Here is a 20,773-nt window from a genome sequence, read left to right on the forward strand (position 1 = left end):
ACTGCAAATCAAGTCTAAACTCTCCATAATAATTACTATAGACCAATCTTACCTAATGTTTAGAAATGGTAAATTATTTCTACGAAATAGACCTTATAAACAGGTCCCTTCATCTTGAAGAGCCTTTCTTAATTTCAGCAGATGGCTTGTGCCTGCCTGCAGATCCATTCCTGCTTTTTGCCCTGCTTTTCTTAAGAGCAGATGGAAAAGCACAAGTGCTTCTATTTTTAATACGGTTTTAAAAATCAAGCTAAAATGTAAAATGGTGACGTGTATTAAGCAAACCATTATTATAATTTGATGCTTCAAGATTGTAACCCTCTACTTTTTTGCCAGGGAATAAGTCCAGTGCACTGCGGGAGTGATTTCTGAGTAGACATAAGTATTGTGTTATACAGTAAGTGAACTTTGTCATAAGCACATAAATAAAGTGCTTACTTGTATATAAATTTTATTTTTCTCTTGGCATATTTAGTATCAGCCGGGGGAAACAGCAAGCTGTTTTGAACCAGTTCACTACAAGGCAACATTATCCATAGAGATATCACTGTCTTTAACAAATAATTCAACTATTCTGTTCCTAGAACATAGGGTTTGTACCAGGGGTGGGTTTCTCGCCCCGTTCCAACCGGTTCGGTTGGAACGGGGCCGGCGGCGTCCTCGTGCACGTGCGCGGTGCACGCATGCATACTAGCATCTGTGCGACGCTCCAGCTGCTCCTGGACGATCGCGCAGGAGCTGTATGCGTCCTGCGCATGCGTGGAAGCGCAGAACTCGTCAAAACCGGGTAAGGACCGCAGGCGGGCGGGCGCGCCCTTCGCCGTTCCCGGAAGTTACTTACTTCCGGGTTCGGCGACCAACCGGTTCGCAGGGACCGCCGCGAACCGGTTGAAACGCACCCCTGGCTTGTACCCAATATGTTGGCCCACAAACCCTAAAATAATTTTCACTCCCTTAAGGATGCATCAAATGAGAGGCTGCATCTTTTACACTTATATTCTCTTGGCTACATGTCTTGCACTTGAAAATGAGGGTCTGCGGTCATCTCTTTTCCTACCATCCAACCAGGTTGAATTCAACTGTGGGTGGCAGTTTTACCTCAGTGAAAAAGGCCTCCTTCCTTCCTTCCTTCCTTCCTTGTTTGTTTATTATATTTATATGCCGCCCTTTTCCCCCGAAGGGGACTCAGGGCGGCTCACAACTCAAACCAGGGAAGGGGGATACAGACAAAAAATTAAAAAACGACACAACAATGCATAATTTAAAACACACGACAGTCCTACCATTCAAGACGGGGGCAACAGCTCTTTAGCCCCAGGCCTGTCGGAACAGCCAGGTTTTAAGGGCTTTGCGGAAGGCCTGGAGGGTGGTGAGGGTTCGAATCTCCACGGGGAGTTCGTTCCAGAGGGTCGGAGCAGCCACAGAGAAGGCTCTCCTCCGGGTAGTCGCCAGTCGCCACTGGCTGGCGGATGGAATTCGGAGGAGGCCTAATCTGTGGGATCTAATCGGTCTAGTGGAGGTACACTTCCTGACACAAGGGGAATGATTTCTGCCCATCAATAGTGGGCATACAATTGCAAAGTTGCATTTATATATGGGGAGAGGCAGTTTTTGTAAACTGAACAAGTGAACAGGGCTGGGGCCACAAATGAAAACTTGTCAGCTTTTTTTGTCAATCAGAAATTGTGTATCTAAAGAAAAAAATGTGTCCATCAATTAGATCCGACACAAACAGTGATACTATATGTTATTGGTAGGCAGCAATAATAGAATCTTGCAAGATGCTTTGTGCTTTCACACACACACACACACCCCCCTTCAACTCCACCAAGTCTTAGCATTTAAGGTATTTTTTTGTCACTTTTGCTTACATAACAGCTTATGAATATTTGTTTCCGGGCACCTCCTTGGCTCTCTACAAATAAAGATGTTTATTAATGTTTGATAGTAGCAATAGCAATAGCAGTTAGACTTATATACCGCTTCATAGGGCTTTCAGCCCTCTCTAAGTGGTTTACAGAGTCAGCATATTGCCCCCAACAATAATCCGGGTCCTCATTTTACCCACCTCGGAAGGATGGAAGGCTGAGTCAACCCTGAGCCAGTGAGATTTGAACAGCCGAACTGCAGTCAGCTGAAGTAGCCTGCAGTGCTGTATTTAACCACTGCGCCACCTCGGCTCTTAAACATAAGTGCTAGTGTAGCATTTGAAATCTTCTAATTGTGTGCAGTTTAACAAGTGCCATGAAAAGGATTGTCTTAACTCCTACTTTGGTTGCCCAGTTCTCTTCTGATCCTATGGACATCTTAGGCTTTGTGTATCAGGAAGAAGCAGAATCTTCCTCTCCATGAAATAATAGGCTTCATGGAGGGCAGAGTAGGTTAGAACACACAATGGATTAATGTCAAGAACTGTGGAGGATTAAGGATGCTTCTGGAAAAGCAGCAGTTAATTTTCTCCATGGTATGTTTGCTTGTAGCCACCACTATTCCATCAGGAAAATATCGGCAGTTTTCACCCATAATCAGAAGTTGTAGAGATCCACCAAGGGCCATTTATGGTCTACCATAAGAATGTAACCTTGGCAGCTTTAAGACTTGTGAACTTCTACTTCCAGAATTCCTCAACCACCCATGCTGGCTGGAGAATTCTGGAAGCTGAAGTCCACAAGTCTAAAAATTGCCAAGTTTGGACACCTTTGCGCTAACAGAAATGCTAATATTCAGATTTGAAAATTCACCTAAAGGGCGGTCAGATCTTCTCCATGCTGTAGAAAATATTGCATTTTCTTCCTTCATATTCCTGCTGCTTATATTGGGCAGCAAACTCACACCTCTACACTCAAAGCAAGGGAAATCCAGTAAGGGAAATTAACTCACAAAATAATTAAATTTAATAGGGAGTATTTTCCCTAGCAAAGCCTCTTCCCCTGGCCCACCCAGCTTACATTGACAGAATTTATGATTTAGGAATATTGTAGAAGAAAAACAAGCATCTCAAACAGAATTGTATTCAGGGCCGGATTTTCCTATAGGCTAACTAGGCTTCAGCCTAGGGCCTCAAGATCAAGAGGGGCCTACATTCAAATTGTTAGCAAAATTAAAATTACACTATTCTAAAAACAGTGAACACTAAAACACTGAACCGAAAATAAGGAGAAATTCTATGCATATGACTAATAAACAAACATAAAAATGTATTGGTTAAGATCGTTCCAGCGCCGCGGCAGTTGGGAAGCCCGCCCACGTTCTCCGCACCGGCGGTCGGGCAAGCGGCGCGGCCGCTCCCAGTAGCCGCCCCGTCGACACGGAGCCCACCAGCGGCCAGGCAGGTGAGGGCGAGGGGGCCGAGCCGGGCAGCTGAGCGCAGCAGGGGAGGCGGCTGGCCTCGCTGCCTTTGCCGCAGAGCAGAGCCGCCCTCCGTCGGGAGGCCAGCTATATATATTGATATATATTGATATATCTCACAGTAATGATGTATTTTATTGTCTCTCATGTAATTTACAAACTTAAAAATGGGAGGTGAAAGGGCCTCATAAGTGGAATAGCCTAGGGCCTCTTTTCATCTAAATCCGGCCCTGATTGTATTACAAAACTTTCATTAAACGTGGAAAATGCAGTAAAATATATTTTATATTTGCAGCAAAACTACTACTCTCCCTTTTCATCCAATGGGAAAGGACCATATTTAAGCTTAAAAACTTGGGTTCTTAACTCCACATATCTCTGAAAACAATCTATCCAGCCTCTCTTCCCTTCAGATCACTGGGTGAAAAACAAGGGGCAGTCCTTTTCAGAATATGCACAAACCTTTATGCAATCATCACCATCACTGTATAGCTCTCCATCTCTGTTTCACTCCTGCATGGTCCTTTCTGCCAAACTCCACGTGCGGAAAGGACACACACACACACACACACACACACACACACTGGTATGGTAGAACTAGATAAGGAAGAACTGATTTATGGGTAGTTGTTGATTACATGTTCAGTGACTATTCAAAGTTACAGCAGTTGTGAAAAATGGAAGATTTACAATCAGGCCTTGGAGTGTCCCCATGGTCACGTGCTTGGAATTTATGCCCATTTACGATGATTGAGCACCTGCAATCACGAGACTGCCATTTACAACCTTCACGGAGGCTTTGAGCAAACAAAAGTTAATGGGATAGCTGGCAGGAAGTTGCAGTCACATGACCTCACACATGATGACTGCTGGGATTTGCTTCATGACCATAGCTTGAAATTTAAGCCAGAGATCACATCAGTGGTGGGTTTCAAAAATGGTTTGAACCTACTCTGTGGGTGTGGCCTCCTTTGTAGGAGTGGCTTGCCACCCATGTGGCCGAATGGGAGTGGCTTGCCACCCATGTGGCCGAATGGGAGTGGCTTGCCACCCATGTGACTGGATATGAAGATGCCGACGACACTTGTCAGAACCACCTTAAATGACCTCACACACAGCACTGGCATGCATAAGAATATGATGTAAACTTGTTTTTTAAAAAGCACCTTTGTTTTGCGTTAAAACAACTTCAACACACGGAATGTTCTGATTGCACCACAAACGTAGTAGTCATCCTTACCTTTCACAGAGGCCCTGAGTTTTACAAATATGAGCATGATAGTGTAGAATAATCATATCCGAGGACCAGTGGTGGGTTTCAAAATTTTTTGGAACCTCTTCTGTAGGTGTGGCCTGCTTTCCGGGTCCACTGGTGGAACCTCTTCTAACCGGTTCGGTAGATTTGACGAACCGGTTCTGCCGAATAGGTGAGAACTGGTAGAAACCCACCTCTGGATCACATGTCTCATTTTACAAAAGGATGGGAGTCAAATTATGTTTCATGTTTGCATCACTTAGCAACAATGTTGGTGGTCCCAATTATAGCGTGAAAGTGAGGACTGCTTGAACTATGGTGGGCTACTGTTGTCACCGCTATAGGAGAAAGACCTAGAAATGATAATTATGTTTTTGTAGATCAGCCATAAAGTTTTAATGTTTTTTCATAGTGCAAGAGAAAGAAACCTTACCTTATTCTTTCCCTAGTCATCACATGGAAATTAATGAGAGTTGCTAGGCTACCAGAAATTTGTTCCATGCTTGTAAGCAGAACAATATTTTAGAGAGCCAATCTCATTTACGTTTTAGACTTTTCCCTGCAACTAATGAAATAAAAGACCCTCAAACTGAAATTCTATCAACACACAATTGGATTATGATCCCTGGTGTGCTCTTTATATCTGTCATGGAGTTATTAGGACTTTCACCATCCAAGTGAAAAAAAAACATTATTAGGAAAAGGCAATCCCTTACAATTCCTGAAGTCAAACCTAAGCTGCAACCCTATAATTGGAAGTATGTCCTAATAAATTCAATAGGTTTTTACAGTACCTCTAAGTAGGAATGCATAGCCTTATATAAAAAGTTTGGGATAAACCATACTTTTAGGAAGTATGGGAAGGACACTTACATATTTAAAAAGCTATTTTGCATGACTTTGTCTTGGTTTTGTGCACTCTGGAATTTATAGCGATAACATCACTGGGAAATTAAAAGAATTGATCTGATTCTTAAGCGCCTCCTGCATAAAAGGGGATATTACAGAAACGCTTATTTTTGCAATTGATGCTACCTTTGTGGACTACTGCTTTCAAACCTGTACATTTGTAAATAAACAGATTGCTAACAAAGCTGTCACTTCTAACTTTTCCATCAGGGTATCACACCTAAGATTCTGAAACTTCTTCTTTTTTATCCCTTATTACCCCATAAAGATCTTTTTTTTTTTGAGATTTTTTAAATTTACCTATTTGTCGTGCAGCTTCTATTTTAAGAGGCTATTTTCTTTGCTGTTAATTGGCCTGGTTATTTTGCTTAAGGAGAAAAAAGGGAGACATTTTATCTTATCTTCATATTATGATTATTACTTAGAAATATGCTAGGAAATTGGGAGATAATTGGAAGCATCCTCTCCAGCACTGAAAAAAAAAACACTTATTACTTCTGGAAATAGGCACAGCCATCAGCATCTATAACCTATATTAAGGGCTAGTAGATTTTAATGCTCAGCCATCATATTTGCAGTTTAAGATCTTTAAAAACTCCTAAACCGAGTATCGGCAATGAAGCTCTTCCTTTAATATCGTCTCTCCTTGCTTCTGTTTAAAATAACCTTAGTAGTAAAAAAAGAATGCAAGATTTTGAAACTGCTTTGCATGTTTAGCAAAAAGCTTCTTCTGCAGGCATTAAAGCTCACCTCTCTGAGAGGTTCATACTGAAGCATGTGATCATCATATGACAACACAGAGCCAAAATAGTTATAAGCTTTTAAAGACTGTCTTAAGAGTTTAATTTATTTTACTGAAAACAGTAAGTTTGCATATTATCTAACACTGGGTTTGATTCAATCACACTTCAGAATATTTGGAGAAGATTAAATTTATTCAAATCAACCCAGTTCTCATTTTGCAGCTTTACCCAAGGGTTTTGATAAGTCACTGTGGGACTATCATTCCGAACTACAGTAGAAAAATGAATGACTTTTAAATCACTTTTGAAGTAAGCAGCAGCCACCTTTTAAAATAAAAGTAAAATGAAATGTGAAATTATTTGTGCATTATTTCTCTTAAAAGCTAAATTCAATGAAAGACTATTCACACAACATGCTTTACCGGATTACCAAAGTGGTTCCTTTTCCTGGTTTCCATAATACCTCGAATGGTCAGCTAGCCAAGCAGGCTAGGTTCATGCAACACACAAAGGCAATGAAAACCTGATTCTAACCAAGCGTTCTGTATTGTGCAAAATGTACTTAGTGATTACTGTTAGGTAAGCTCTCCGTTGGGAAAGCGAGTGCGTTCAGAGAAACGTTGTGAGAATGGTGTTGGAGAACACACAAACCAGCATACAGAGACACTGCAGTTTCAATAGACTTACTTTGCTGGAAATACAGGTATCAGAGTCCAGTCAGTCATCAACGTCTTTCAGTTAAGGGATAATCCAAATAATATAGTCCATAATCATACAAACAGTCTGGTACACAAAGTTTGCTAGCAGTTGCAAAACTTACAATAGCTCACGCTGATCACTATACGGCACTTCTAACAGCCAGCTTCCAAACACTCAGATCAGATCAGCAGCTAACAGTGATTCTGGCTCCATCTTATGGCCAATTGAGGAAACAGCGACCAATCACATTTATAGCATGATTTAAAGAAACAGGTACAACATTGTTGCATGATTTATATATTGCCAACCCAACCGTTAGATTATATTCCTAACAATTACCCCTATGCCTACAGCCACTAATTAAGAAACCTGGGCTTTGTAAGTGAAATTAAGAAAAATGTTTCAAATATTCATATATTTTTTCAACACTAAATCATGCCCATTTCATTGATCATATTTAGATGAGAAGGAAATTTAATATAGCTTTTTCTCCTTCATATCAAAACACTGTTCATAAAACATTTGGGCAAGAACTGGGCATTAGGTATCCTGTATCAAGTGGTAGCTGATTCTGTTCAGGATTGGGCTCATTTTCATGAAAATTATTTGATTTATACCATGTCAACCAAAGATTTATTCCCCCTGTTCCCAAAAGAGGGCACTGCCAAAATAAAAGGCTGGAGCCAAGGCAATCTCTGGTTTAGATGTACATTTAGTAAAAATCATTCAATTAATATAAATGTTCCAGCTGTATTTTTAAATAAGCTATAAATAAGTACATATTAAAAAGTACTTTTTTCTGTAATTATCCATTGTAGTTTTTTCTTCAAAAGCAGAAAGTTTAGACTTCTTGAATGAATAATATCTCTTACACACTATATATTGTAAATAGCATACAATAGTTTTTGTTTTAAAAACCCTCCATCTGTTAATAGCTGAAGAAAACGTGTAACATCTATGCCATATTTTCAAACTTAAGGCAAAGTTACATCGATCAACTTCAGAGAAAAATAAAACACCATCTTGATGGAAATAAGTAGCACCATTTATTTAAAGCCACTTGTACTGTGACAAATGCCTTGGTAATGATGTATTTCTCTTTATTATTTCCCTAGAAAAACAGTTCAAATAATAATTGAGAGAAAATTACAGACAGAAGTAAGCATGTAAAAAGATTGTTGTTTACATTGGTCAAATGAATTCAAAAAGTTAATGTTCAGGCCCAGATATCCTGCAGGTATCGTTTTTCTTCTCTTAATGTAGCCAGTATTTTCAATGCGTCCAATTTATCAACTCCTCTCTCAGTGGTGAAGACTTCCACCAGAGTGTCATTCACATCTTTAGCCATATTTTTTGCATCTCTTAAAATAAAAAACAAAGAGGGAAAACAATTATAATTTGATTTAAATAAATGGATTTTAACAGAGGTGGAGCTCTTGCCTCGTAATCAGGAGATTGAGAGTTTGATTCTAGGTAACAGCAGATATTTCTCTCTTTGGGCATAAAGAGAAAATATATGCTGCGAACTCCACATAGGTGTCAGGAAGGGCATCTGGTCACTAAACACTTACTGGTGAAACTCGAAAAATTAGAATATCGTGCAAAAGTTCATTTATTTCAGTAATGCAACTTAAAAGGTGAAACTAATATATGAGAGAAGACTCATTACATGCAAAGCAAGATAGTTCAAGCCGTGATTTGTCAAAATTGTGATGATTATGGCTTACAGCTCATGAAAACCCCAAATCCACCATCTCAGAAAACTAGAATATTACATGCAATCAATAAAACAAGGATTGTACATAAAACAATATCGGACCTCTGAAAAATATAAGCATGCATATGTACTCAGTACTTGGTTTGGTTCCCTTTTGCAGCAATTACTGCCTCAATGCGGCGTACTGAGTACATATGCATGCTTATACTTTTCAAAGATCCGATATTTTTCTATGTACAATCCTTGTTTTATTGATTGCATATAATATTCTAATTTTCTGAGATGGTGGATTTGGGGTTTTCATGAGCTATACGTCATAATCATCACAATTATGACAAATCACGGCTTGAACTATCTTGCTTTGCATGTAATGAGTCTTATCTCATATATTAGTTCCACCTTTTAAGTTGCATTACTGAAATAAATGAACTTTTGCACGATATTCTAATTTTTCGAGTTTCACCTGTAGGTATCAATTTATTTCTTTTAATAATCAGACTTCAAGAAGTAAAATTACTCACTTTACATGTTTGGTTTAATTTTGGAGTTTCATTTCAGAGTTATAACCTCCTGCCTGTCTAGATTTTTAAAATGCTCAGGAAAAAAAAAAGGCTATTTATGAAAATGTCTCCATATATATGTTGAACATTTAACTATTGATAAATATATAATACATAAATTATATATTTATCAATAGCCTGTTATAGTAATTTACACTGAGACCCAGTTGACTGGGAAATTCTCTTGGACAAACTCATATGGAACAAATTGGGAAGCGATCAAAAGTGCGACACTATTCCATAGGTTATTTTCCTTCTGGTGCACAGGCAGAACAAGGCTTCCAGTGGGTTCTAGCTAGAAACTTTATATAGGTAGTCATTGACTTACAACCGTTCATTCAGCGACTGCTCGAAGTTACAACAGCAGTGAAAAAAGTGACTCGTGACTGTTTTTCATACTTATGACCACTACACCACATCTCCCTGGTCACAAGATCAAAATTCAGATGCTTGGCAACTGGCTCATATTTATGACAGTTGCAGTGTTCTGGGGTCATGTGATCCCCTTCTGCAATCTTCTAACAAGCAAAGTCAATGGGGAAGCCAGGTTCACTCAACAAATGTGTTACTAACTTAACAATTACCTCCCAAAGACCGATTCAATCGCACAGACTAGGCCTTCTCCGGATTCCCTCTGCCAGCCAATGCGGGCTGGCGAGCCCCCGGGGGAGGCCCTTCTCTATTGCAGCTCCGGCCCTCTGGAACGACCTCCCCGTTGAGATCCGGACCCTTACTACCCTCCCGGCCTTCCGTAAAGCTACTAAGTCCTAGCTGTTCCGGCAGGCCTGGGGCTGTTGAAGTATCCAGCCCCACTTTAATTGTGAATGTTGTTGTATTTTAAATTTTGCATTGTCTTATTTATCCCCCTTCCGTTTTTTATTGTAAGCCGCCCGGAGTCCTTCGGGAATGGGCGGCATACAAAACTAATAAACTAACTAACTAAACTAACTGCAGTGATTCATTTAACTGGTGTAAAAAAAGTTTGGAAAATGGGACAAAATTCATTTCAATTTGGCAAGAGAAATTTTAGGCTCAATTGTGGTCACAAGTTGAGGACTGTGTGTAGTCTGCAAAGTGTCTCATCTGTCTATTTGGAAAACAAAGTACCAAACAATTTAAAGTAGAAACAATCCCCTTGGTAGAAATAGTTCCCCTGAAATCTTTCAAATTATGTTGCCCAACAGACTTTCCACAAAATTGGAGGCTTTCAGACTTCCAAAACCCAAAGTGGTTTTCATATTCCTACACAAACTACTAATTTTGGTGCTGTTGAATTTAATGCCATTTAACTCCCCCAAATTGGGATGAGACTAGAGGTTATACATTTGGCATACATTTTAAAAAAATACTAATTAAAAATTTAAAACATACAATCGATGTTTCTTTTTATTTTAGTGTGGGGGCCAGAAACAGCTTCTGAAAATTTAAAAAATGAGCTATTTTGAATTTTCAATGTTTCTGAATTAAATTGTGATCTGTTTTCCATACAAGTATTATAACTAGATAAAGAAAAATCAACTGAATGATTCAAAAGCATTATATTTTCTTCCCTTATTAAGAAAATGATACAAAGCTACATATTTGTATGTGAACTGCCAGGATTATCAGTTCATTTATAGGGGATATTAGGTGTTTCAAGCAATGGGATGATAATCAAGTGCAAGTGTGGTAGGTATTGCTTTATTTAAACAACAGAGTTCTGGGCATTCATAATTAAAGTCTAATCTTTACATCACAGATGTCTGATAGTGTGCCATAGCTTGAACAAACAAGATTTTTGTGGATTCCTGAAAAGCAGTTGTTGATGCTCATCAGGCTGGAAATGTTACCAAATTATTTCCCAAAAAATTTCAAAATCAAAAAATTCAAATCCACTGTTAGGCAGATCAGGTACAAATGGAGGTAACTCAACACACTGGTATCTTCCCCAGAAGTGATCAACCAACCAGGATCATACCAAGACCAAGGTATGAAATACCCTTTGAGGTCTCAAATAACTTCAGGGTAATGTCTAAGGAACTGAAGGCCTATTTTGCATTGGCAAATGCCAGTACTCATGAGACTAACATCAGGAAAACACTAAGCAACAATGGTGTGTGTGGCAGGGCTGCAAGGAGAAAGACACTACTCTCTAAAACGAATATTGCTGTCTGTCTAGAGTTTGTGAAACATCATGCGAAAGATCATAAAACTTTTGGCTTCAATGAAAAACACTGTATTTGGCGAAGGCAAAGACTGCAATCAAGCAGAAGAATCCATCGTGACCTGACAAAAGCGCGCTGACAAAATCGTGTTGCTAAAACCGTGACGTCATCAACGCACCGACAACAGCCCGGTAACAACAGCGCGGCAACAGAAGGGCGCTTTACAACAGCGCATCGACAGAAAGCCGATTTAAGTTAAGGTAAGGGTTAGGTTTAGGGTTAGATTTAGGGTTAGCGTTACATTTAGGGTTAGCGTTACGTTTACGGTTAGCGTTACGTTTAGGGTTAGGTTTAGTTTTACAGCGTGCTTCTGTCGCCGTGCTGTTGTCGGCGCGATTCAGTGCTCATTCGTCGGAGTGCTTTAGAACTCGCGGTTTTGTCACCGCGGTTTAGTCAGGCGTGGTTTTGTCATTCGCCCTTTTGTCGGTGAACATAGTTTGGCTTCAATGAAAAACACGATGGGATACGGTTCTTCTGCTTGATTGCAGTCTTTGCCTTCGCCAAATGCAGTGTTTTTCATAGTTTGGGACCATTTTGCTGTCTTTGAACCAAGAGAAGTTGCCCTCATTGATGGAACTATGGATTCCAAATTGTACCAGGTAATTTCACAGGAACATGTCAGAGTCCGTGTCTGTGTGTGTCCATGAACTGAAACTCAAGAGAAAGTGAGTCTCGTATCAACACAATGATCCACAATATTAAAACTCTACAACCCCCCAAAAATATACAACTTTGTGGCGAGATGGACTGAAAATTAAATAAGTAAATATTTAAAGCAAAAGAAAGTTAAGGTTTGGGATGGTCAAGTCCAAGTCTTGATCATAATCCAACACTCCTGAATTGTGGGTGTTTTATAAGGAAAAATGGGCTAAAATCTGTATAAGCTGATATGAAGGACTAATCAACATTTCTCAAAAACATTTAGTTGCAGTTATTGCTGCCCTAAGGCAGGCACAGCAGTTACTAAAGGTTCACATACTTTTACCATACACAAATATAGAACTTTGGATCATTTTCTTCCATAAATAAGCGAACAAGTATATTGCTGCTTACTCAGTGCCTATATATCAGTATGAGACAAGAGAGACAGATTTCTGTAACTGGTGTTTTTAGCCTATTTGGGGCCCTTTAATCTTGCCTTTCTGTTTGCATACTAGTCCCCTTGCTTGCCTTAACTTGTAACCTGATTTCTCTATTATTTTGACTCAACAAGGTTAACCTAGAAATATGTGCCCTTCTTTCCAATTCATTTTTGTTCAGTCTTTTAAAAGCAACTTTTATTGTTATCCTGTCATCTTCCCACTGAGAGCAGTAATGAAAAATGCCTCCAGGATTTCCTTGTTTTTTTAAAAAAAGTCATAACCACAAAAACACCTGGATTTCTCATTGATTTGGGGGTTTTATTATTTTGCTCTCATTTTTTTGTATCGCCAGTGATGAAAGCCTGAACGTTTGTGTTTGTACATGCTAAGCTTACAGCAGCAACACATTCTTGCATATCCAACGCTTATAAAAATTCAGCATTACTCACCCACATACATATAAATATCCTTTCTCCTGCAGCAAAATCCTACTAATCTCTTTACAATAAAGCCGGAGGTTATCTTGAACATACTTAGCAGAGGCAGTTTCTGCCACAGCTGGAACATCTCTTGAGAAGCAAACGATCAGGTAAGTTAACACGCCATTTTCAAGAAAGAACCTGAGCTCATCTCTGAAAGAGAAAACCAAGGAAGAGGCTGGAATTATTATTTATTATTATTTATTAAATTTATATGGCGCCCAATCCTGAAGGACTCCGGGCGGCTTACAAAGAAGGAAAGAAAAAAGAAAAGAAAAGAAGAAAAAGATAGTTTAAAATTCACAACACGCATTCGGAATGAAGAAAATACGGTTCCAACTACTAAATATTAAAATATTAAAATACTAACAAGGAGCAGAAGAAAAACTTACTGGAACAAGTAATCTCTGGCCTTATGGCGGCAACCAAAAAACAACCACGTCTCTCCAAACATATAATCTGGGTGCTTTTCTCTGAACTTCTGCCTAAATAAAACAGCCAATTAAAAGTAATACAGTTATAAAATGTATTATGCATAGCTTCTATCAGGAAAGTTAAATTATTATTAGTTCCTGAAGGAGAAATAGATTATAAACCTACAATTTACAATATTCGCAGCAAAATATTTTTTTATATACAAAGAATAACATATATCTAGTTTCCCCCTTAATTAAAGCAAATTGTACAGAAGAATTATATGTGCACAGCATTATGAAGGATTCTGGATCCGAGACTCCCATTGCAATGAAATTACTGTTTTACACTTACAAGGCCCTCAATTATGGTAGCAAGGTATCCACATTACGTAAAACTTTAAACCTAGAATCTGAGGACAAATTGAAATTCTTGATCAATCAGTCCATTTACCAATACATCTGTGCTAATTAGAATTAGGGATCGTTGTGCGTAAAAGTTTAAGGACTCATCAAACTGCATGTTTCAATGAATCTCTAAATGAAGAAAAGCTAACCCAATAGTAATAGCACTGTTATATACTGCTTCACAGTGCTTTATAGCCCTCAAACAGTTTACAAAGTCAGCATATGGCCCCCAACAATCTAGGTCCTCATTTTACTGACCTCGAAGGGATGGAAGGCTGAGTCAACCTTGAGTCTGATGAGAATTGAACTGCTAAACTGCTGGCAGTCGGCAGTCAGCAGAAGTAGCCTGCAGTACTACATTCTAACCACTGTGTTACCACGGCTCACAAGCTCTACCTGATATAAAATTAAACACAAAACCTTTCTGCAATTTTAAATAAACATATACTATTTAATGTAGCAATTTACAGCTTCAGAATATTAAAAAAAATGAATATGAGAGTTTCAGGAGTTTGGGTATCCTTTCAGATCAGTACTATGTAGCATTTCCTTGCAACTGTTACCATCTTGCAACTTTTAAAATATAGTTAAGTGTCTATTTTTTCTTTTGGATCCCCCTCCCCCATTCTTCCTTTAATAACTCTTCTGGCTTAGAAATATTATTAAGGCTCCTTCATGTACTGTAATAGCAATAGCAATAGCAGTTCGACTTATATACCGCGTCATAGGGCTTTCAGCCCTCTCTAAGCAGTTTACAGAGTCAGCATATCGCCCCCACAGTCTGGGTCCTCATTTCACCCACCTCAGAAGGATGGAAGGCTGAGTCAACCTTGAGCCGATGAGATTAGAACCACTGAACTGCAGATAACAGTCAGCTGAAGTGGTCTGCAGTACTGCACCCTAACCACTGCGCCACCTCGGCTGTATATTTGAGATTTCCTCACTAACCTTTATCTATCTAGACAATACTTTATGGTTGATTGCTGAAACCTGAGGAACAGGTATAGCTAAGTGTTGTGGCCCAGCAGGAGCTGTTGGAGCTGCCACCAGACTCCGACAGCGAGGGGCCCTACGAGTCGGCTCTGGAGGACCTAGACAGGGTTTCGAGCAGGGCGCAGAAAGACTGGTTGGCCACCAGGTGGCGCCTGAGCCTTGGACCAGTGGGGAGGAGACAAGGGAGAGTGATCCAGAAGCCAGCAATGAGTTGTTTCTGGATGCATGCCATCGAAGAGCTACTAGGCTTCAGGAACAATTATGCAATTACAGGAGGTAATTGTGCTCAGCTGGTGGTCATTAGGCTCCTCTCCAGACTATAAAAAAGACTGCTTGTGCACACACCCCTCTTGCAGAAGTCAACGCATTGACTAAAGAGAACTGTTGTAACTAACTTGGCAGGCTGGATTGCTGCCAAGGTTTGTCTGAGTTGCTGCCAAGGTCCTTATCTGTTTGTTTGCTTGGCTTTCAGCCACCAAGATTTTGGTCTTGGTATTAAAGTACATTCTAGTTAAGCTTGTCTTGGCTTTCGTTACTGGACGGAGGAGGAGGTCAGAACAGCTAAGTATCTACATTCAGATGTATTTACAATAATAGAAATACATTAAGTCAATTAAACACAATGCTGTAGTGTTTCAAGTAAATAGGAAGGACATTTAGACATATTTCTTGTAGATTAACATAGGTCCTAGTTCTCCTACTTGATATTCATTCAGTCTATTATTGGACCAGAATGGCCTTATAACCCTGAAATGCTTTTTGTTGTAACAAAATCAATATTTTACTCATTTCATAGCTGCATATACATGTGCATTGGCTATTTCAATAATATGGAACAAATTAGTCCCAGCAGTTTGTTAAACACTGACTTGCATTATAAACAGTAATTAGAGCCAATCGGTTGCATCTCCATTTTCCAGGGCAGAGCCCGGCTATCTCAATTAAAGTTATTCCACAAATTTACGATTCAGGTTTTTAAAAGAAAAGGCATGGCAACCATTCAATTTCATGCTCCACATACAGTTACTTTTCTAGAAAACTGTCCTTATTATCCTTCCCTCTATTACAAAATAAAGCGTAAAGTCTGATTGTGGTAAATTCATGTTAATTACATGAGTAAATTGCAATGTTTTCGGAATGAAAAAAAGGGTCAAATCTTGAACTTAGGATGTCCTGCGCATCTACAGTTCAGCTTTGACAGTTATCATCGTTAAGCACCAACTGATGTGAGGTTTAAAAAGCTGCAGCTCGCAACAACTAATTAAAAAAAATCTCTGATATACTGAAATGCAGTTGGTTGAAACCAAGGCAAGCAACTTTCCAAGCATTTTAGTCAGTGTATTTATGATCATAACGTATTTATCACAGGGAAGAAAACTAATATGAAGCTTTTATTCCCTAATTTGCATAAATGTATCCTGAAATAACAATGCATGCAAACATGTAACTTGAAGATTTCATTTAGTATGGTTGCAATTTATTAAGCCAAGATGAATTGGAAATAAGATACTGGGGTTCTATTTTGGTTAATTAGCATCTAGCCCATCCTGGCTTATCTCAAAAGTTAAACAAGGTCAGACCAAAATTCATATTTGAAAGGCAACCTCTGTGAAAACTGAAGTGAAGAAGGAGGGAAAAACAGACATTATCGCAGATATGATTAACTGGGAATAGTAGAGTTTAATTCAGATTGGCCTCCTTTTCACCATTCATTATCACATGAGAAGCATGGAATGAGACTGTGTATATTTTTATAGACTTTTAAAAAATATAATTTCATTAACATTTAAAAACACTGCCATGTTAATTATTAATTTATGTTACTTCTTATAAATTAGAGTAAATAGCACAATATTAATATATTAGGTTAGCATAAAAGACTATGTTAAAAAAGAAAGCTAAGTTGCTATAATAAAAACAGCTATTGTAGTGAGAGAGAGGAAAAAGCACCCCCCCAAAAAAACCCTATTTTCCTTTACTAATAGTGGCATGGGGGATAAGAGCCGAAGTGGCTGCAGGCCACTTCAGCTGACTGCTATCTGCAGTTCGGCGGTTCAAATCTCACCGGCTCAAGGTTGACTTCAGCCTTCCATCCTTCCAAGATGGGTGAAATGAGGACCCAGACTGTGGGGGCGATATGCTGACTCTGTAAACCGCTTAGAGAGGGCTGAAAGCCCTATGGAGCGGTATATAAGTCTAACTGCTATTGCTATTGCTATTTTAAAAAAAAACGATGACAACTTAAAAAGTCACTTGTCTTATTTCCATGGCACACAATCAGAATCTGATTGTTCATGATTGTTCAGGTAAAAGTTTTCATAGTGTAGCCCAGTGGTAGTCAACCTGGTCCCTACCGCCCACTAGTGGGCGTTCCAGCTTTCATGATGGGCGGTAGGGGTTTTGTCCGATGCTGAAGCACTTTCCTTTTTTTTAATTTAATTGACTTTTTTAAAAAAATTCATAGCATTATTTAAAAACATTTTCATTAGGTTTTCATAAAATCACCATTACTGTGGAACCGGTGGGCGGTTAGAAAGTTTTACTACTAACAGAGATACAAAAGTGGGCGGTAGGTATAAAAAGGTTGACTACCCCTGGTGTAGCCACTCATCAACAGAAGCTAGAAAATAGGTTGTTGGTGACAGACTGATATATTTAAAAGACTTGCCTATGCTGAAGAAAGCCAATAAACGGTGCAATTCCGGTTCCTGGACCAACCATAATGAAAGGAACAGAGGGATTGTCTGGCAGGTGAAAAACATTGGATGGGCGAGAAGTTATGTTGATCTAAAATGCAATTAAAACATATTTGAAAATTTTGAGTATTTGAAAATTTATTTATAGGCCGCCCTTTTCCCTGAGGGGACTCAGGGCGGCTCACAACTCATGGGGAGGGGGATACAAACAATAGTACATAAAAGCAATACATAATTAAAAATAAAGCACAACATTCATACCATTCGGGTGGGGGTGAGTTACATTCTTTAACCCCAGGCCTGATGGGATAGCCAGGTTTTAAGGGCTGTGCGGAAGGTCTGGAGGGTGGTGAGGGTACGAATCTCCACAGGGAGATCGTTCCAAAGGGTCGGAGCTACTACCGAGAAGGCTCTCCTCCGTGTAGTTGCCAGTCGACACTGACTGGCAGATGGAACTCGGAGGAGGCCTAATCTATGAGATCTAATGGGTCGCGAGGAGGTAATTGGCAGAAGGCGGTCTCTCAAGTATCCAGATCCACTACCATGAAGGGCTTTATGGGTGGTAAGTAGCACCTTGAAGCGCACCCGGAGATCGACAGGTAGCCAGCGCAGCTCGCGGAGGATAGGATATTAAGATGAAACTGAAGAAAATGTACAAACCAATACTCCTCTCCTCCAGTGATTAGGCATGATTGCTAAATTACTCACTTAAAAAAATATAAAAAATAAGGAAACACAGGAATGAGTAAACTATGAAATAATTAATGATTTCCATTGAAAGGAAGTGAAATAAGATGACAGAAACTCAATTTCTAATAACAGAAATTGGTTTACCAAGTGACATATTTGTCTTTGAGACTTTTTCCCACAGCATGGTGTGACAGTTGCTTCTACATTTTGAACAGAACAATCTTGATAGATGGTTAAGAAGGTCACAGACAAAAGAACAGTAAAAGTCACAGGGCTCACTTCTATTAAAACATAGTTTCTATTAATGTAATAAATGAAAGGCTTGTGTCATTGTTAAGCATTTTTCATATAGCTGCAAAGACCCCTGCAGTTTCTTTAGCAAATAATTAATGTCATGAAATAATTTGTTTTTTAAATGACTGCAATTTCTCTTTTGGCCATAAAGCACTTCAAATGGATGCAAGTTGATTCTTGTCACTAGAAGTGGTTTGCTTCCTTCAAATGAATTCTGAAATTTTTAGATTATTTATGTACTCTTCAACAGAATTATTATAATGCTTTATTTTACTTGATTTTTATTAAACATTTTTTTGTAAAGTAAAAACAGTAAAATTTTAAAGACAAAAGAGTCAACCACAAAAGTGGTTAGTAAATAAGAAAGTAGTGAAAGAAAAAAGAAAAATGATATAAAGGATTGGCAGTCAATCTTCTGTACAGCATAAATTATAAAAATAAATTCTATTTTATCCTCTCTCTAAGTGTCAGGCCTGACAGTAAGATTACATCAAGGCTCTTCCTACACTTCAAACCCATGAATCACAAATTCATTTTTTCCCCATTTTCAGCAAAAACATCCACAAACAATTTCTAGTCACTGACAAATCTAAACATTGTTTTCCCTAATCAACTAAGTCAATTTTTCCATCTCTGGAAATTCTGTCATCTTTATCAATTATTCCTCCATTGTGGGTACTTTATGTTCATCTTTGTTCAAATAACAATCTCACTGTGGATGCCAGGTACAAAAATAATCTTCCATAGGTTTTTTCTACATATCTCTTCATTAATCTCAGTAAGAAAGATTCCGGTTTCAGTTGAATATTAATCTTTAACATTCTTTATTTAAACCTCAAAGTTTCTAGCTTTTTTTTACAAGTCCACCAAGCATGATAAAATAACTCTTCACATTTCCTACATAGTTCTAAGTACTTCTGGTGTCACATACCATTAGTACTTCATTACATGTACAAATTATCTTTTAAATTATAATTAAAAAATTGTAATTTTAAAACTATAATACATTTCTCATCATCAATCCCAAAGAAGTGTACACGAATCATAAAATGATGATCCAATATAGTTGCTACAATTAATTGCTACAGTCAATGTTTTATGATTTGGCTTCTATTTTCACCCACCCTCATTCTCCCACCTTAAAAATCAATCCAAACTTCCTCCAGAATATTCCAACATTCTAGCCCTCAGGAGTGGAAGTTTTCCATTTTCAGAACCAGGTCTGCTAATAGAATAATATCTTTACATAGGACCCTAAATTATATTTTTTATAGCTGCTACTACCAATCCACAAACCACTGTACTAAGAATGGAAGTGTCAGCCTCTGCTTTGCTGTTGCTTCGGCTGCCATGAAAAGGGGAGGGAGGGCATGGTATTTGGGAGGGGTTACTCATTGTGCTGGAGGAAGGTTCTGGAGTTCAGCTGCCTGTCGGACTACGCATGCGTGGGAGATTCCCGCCAGGACTAACGGCACCGACATTCCATCTTCGTGATGCCTTTTGAAGTTATCTCACACCTGACACTTGAGAGAATTATGATTGGACTGTAACTGTGATGCCAAGGGGTGGGGAATGGGCTATTCTATATATCAATCGCTTTCGCGCCTAAATAATCAGACTTCGCTACGCTATGCCTTTAATCATTTATAATTAGTAAAAGTACACTTGATTTCTACACATGGAGTCTCGTGGTCTTCTTTCCTAATTATCTAATGGAGAGGTCCTGACAGGAAGGAATTATTTTCTCAGATTCAAAACATAAGCTTTTATCAAATGTTGATACCTGTGGAGAGAAGAGTTCTGTGCTCTTCTGATTCACCTGAAGGACGGGGGCAACAAGATCAGCTAGCCAACCTGTACAGACCCCTCTTCGCAGCTCACCTAGGTGGGATGGAAACTCCAGAATATTAAAGATGAAATGCATCTTTCCAGGATGAAACAAAGTCGAACTGCAATGAAATAGTCAAAGGAAAAAAACCAAATGTTCTATTGAATAATAATAAAGTATTCTGTCAAAAGCAAGGGTTATTCTGGACAGTCATGCTGCTGTGTGCTTCTACCAGCCCCTTTTTATTCTCAGAATGATCATAAGGTATTACTATTGTCCAATACTCCAGATAGGAATCTGAGACTGAAAGCATGTGGCCAGTTATGACAGTTAATATAAAAGACAATTCCCAAAAGCTCTCTGATTATACTGTTCAGTTTCTCTGCGTGATTTGTCAGAATTCCAATGATTAACCTTGCAGAAAGATGGCTGAGGAATCACAAACACACACCGTG

The 20,773-nt window shown here is 38.8% G+C and overlaps 1 protein-coding gene across 1 annotated transcript in view; it reads right to left on the reverse strand.

Moving 5' to 3' along the window:
* Positions 1–7,977: 7,977 nt before the first annotated feature.
* MTRR (5-methyltetrahydrofolate-homocysteine methyltransferase reductase) overlaps positions 7,978–20,773 on the reverse strand; it is a 41,053-nt gene continuing 28,257 nt past the window's right edge. The window contains exons 11-15 of the mRNA XM_032219778.1: positions 20,274–20,439; positions 17,479–17,597; positions 13,389–13,481; positions 12,967–13,149; positions 7,978–8,315 (exon numbers count right to left, since the gene is read on the reverse strand). Of these exons, the coding sequence (XP_032075669.1) occupies positions 8,171–8,315; positions 12,967–13,149; positions 13,389–13,481; positions 17,479–17,597; positions 20,274–20,439 (706 nt within the window). The 3' untranslated portion in view covers positions 7,978–8,170. The remainder of the gene's footprint in view (positions 8,316–12,966; positions 13,150–13,388; positions 13,482–17,478; positions 17,598–20,273; positions 20,440–20,773) is intronic.

Source organism: Thamnophis elegans, chromosome 6 (genome assembly GCF_009769535.1).
Source record: "Thamnophis elegans isolate rThaEle1 chromosome 6, rThaEle1.pri, whole genome shotgun sequence".
In the NCBI taxonomy this organism is placed as follows: Eukaryota; Metazoa; Chordata; class Lepidosauria; order Squamata; family Colubridae; genus Thamnophis; species Thamnophis elegans.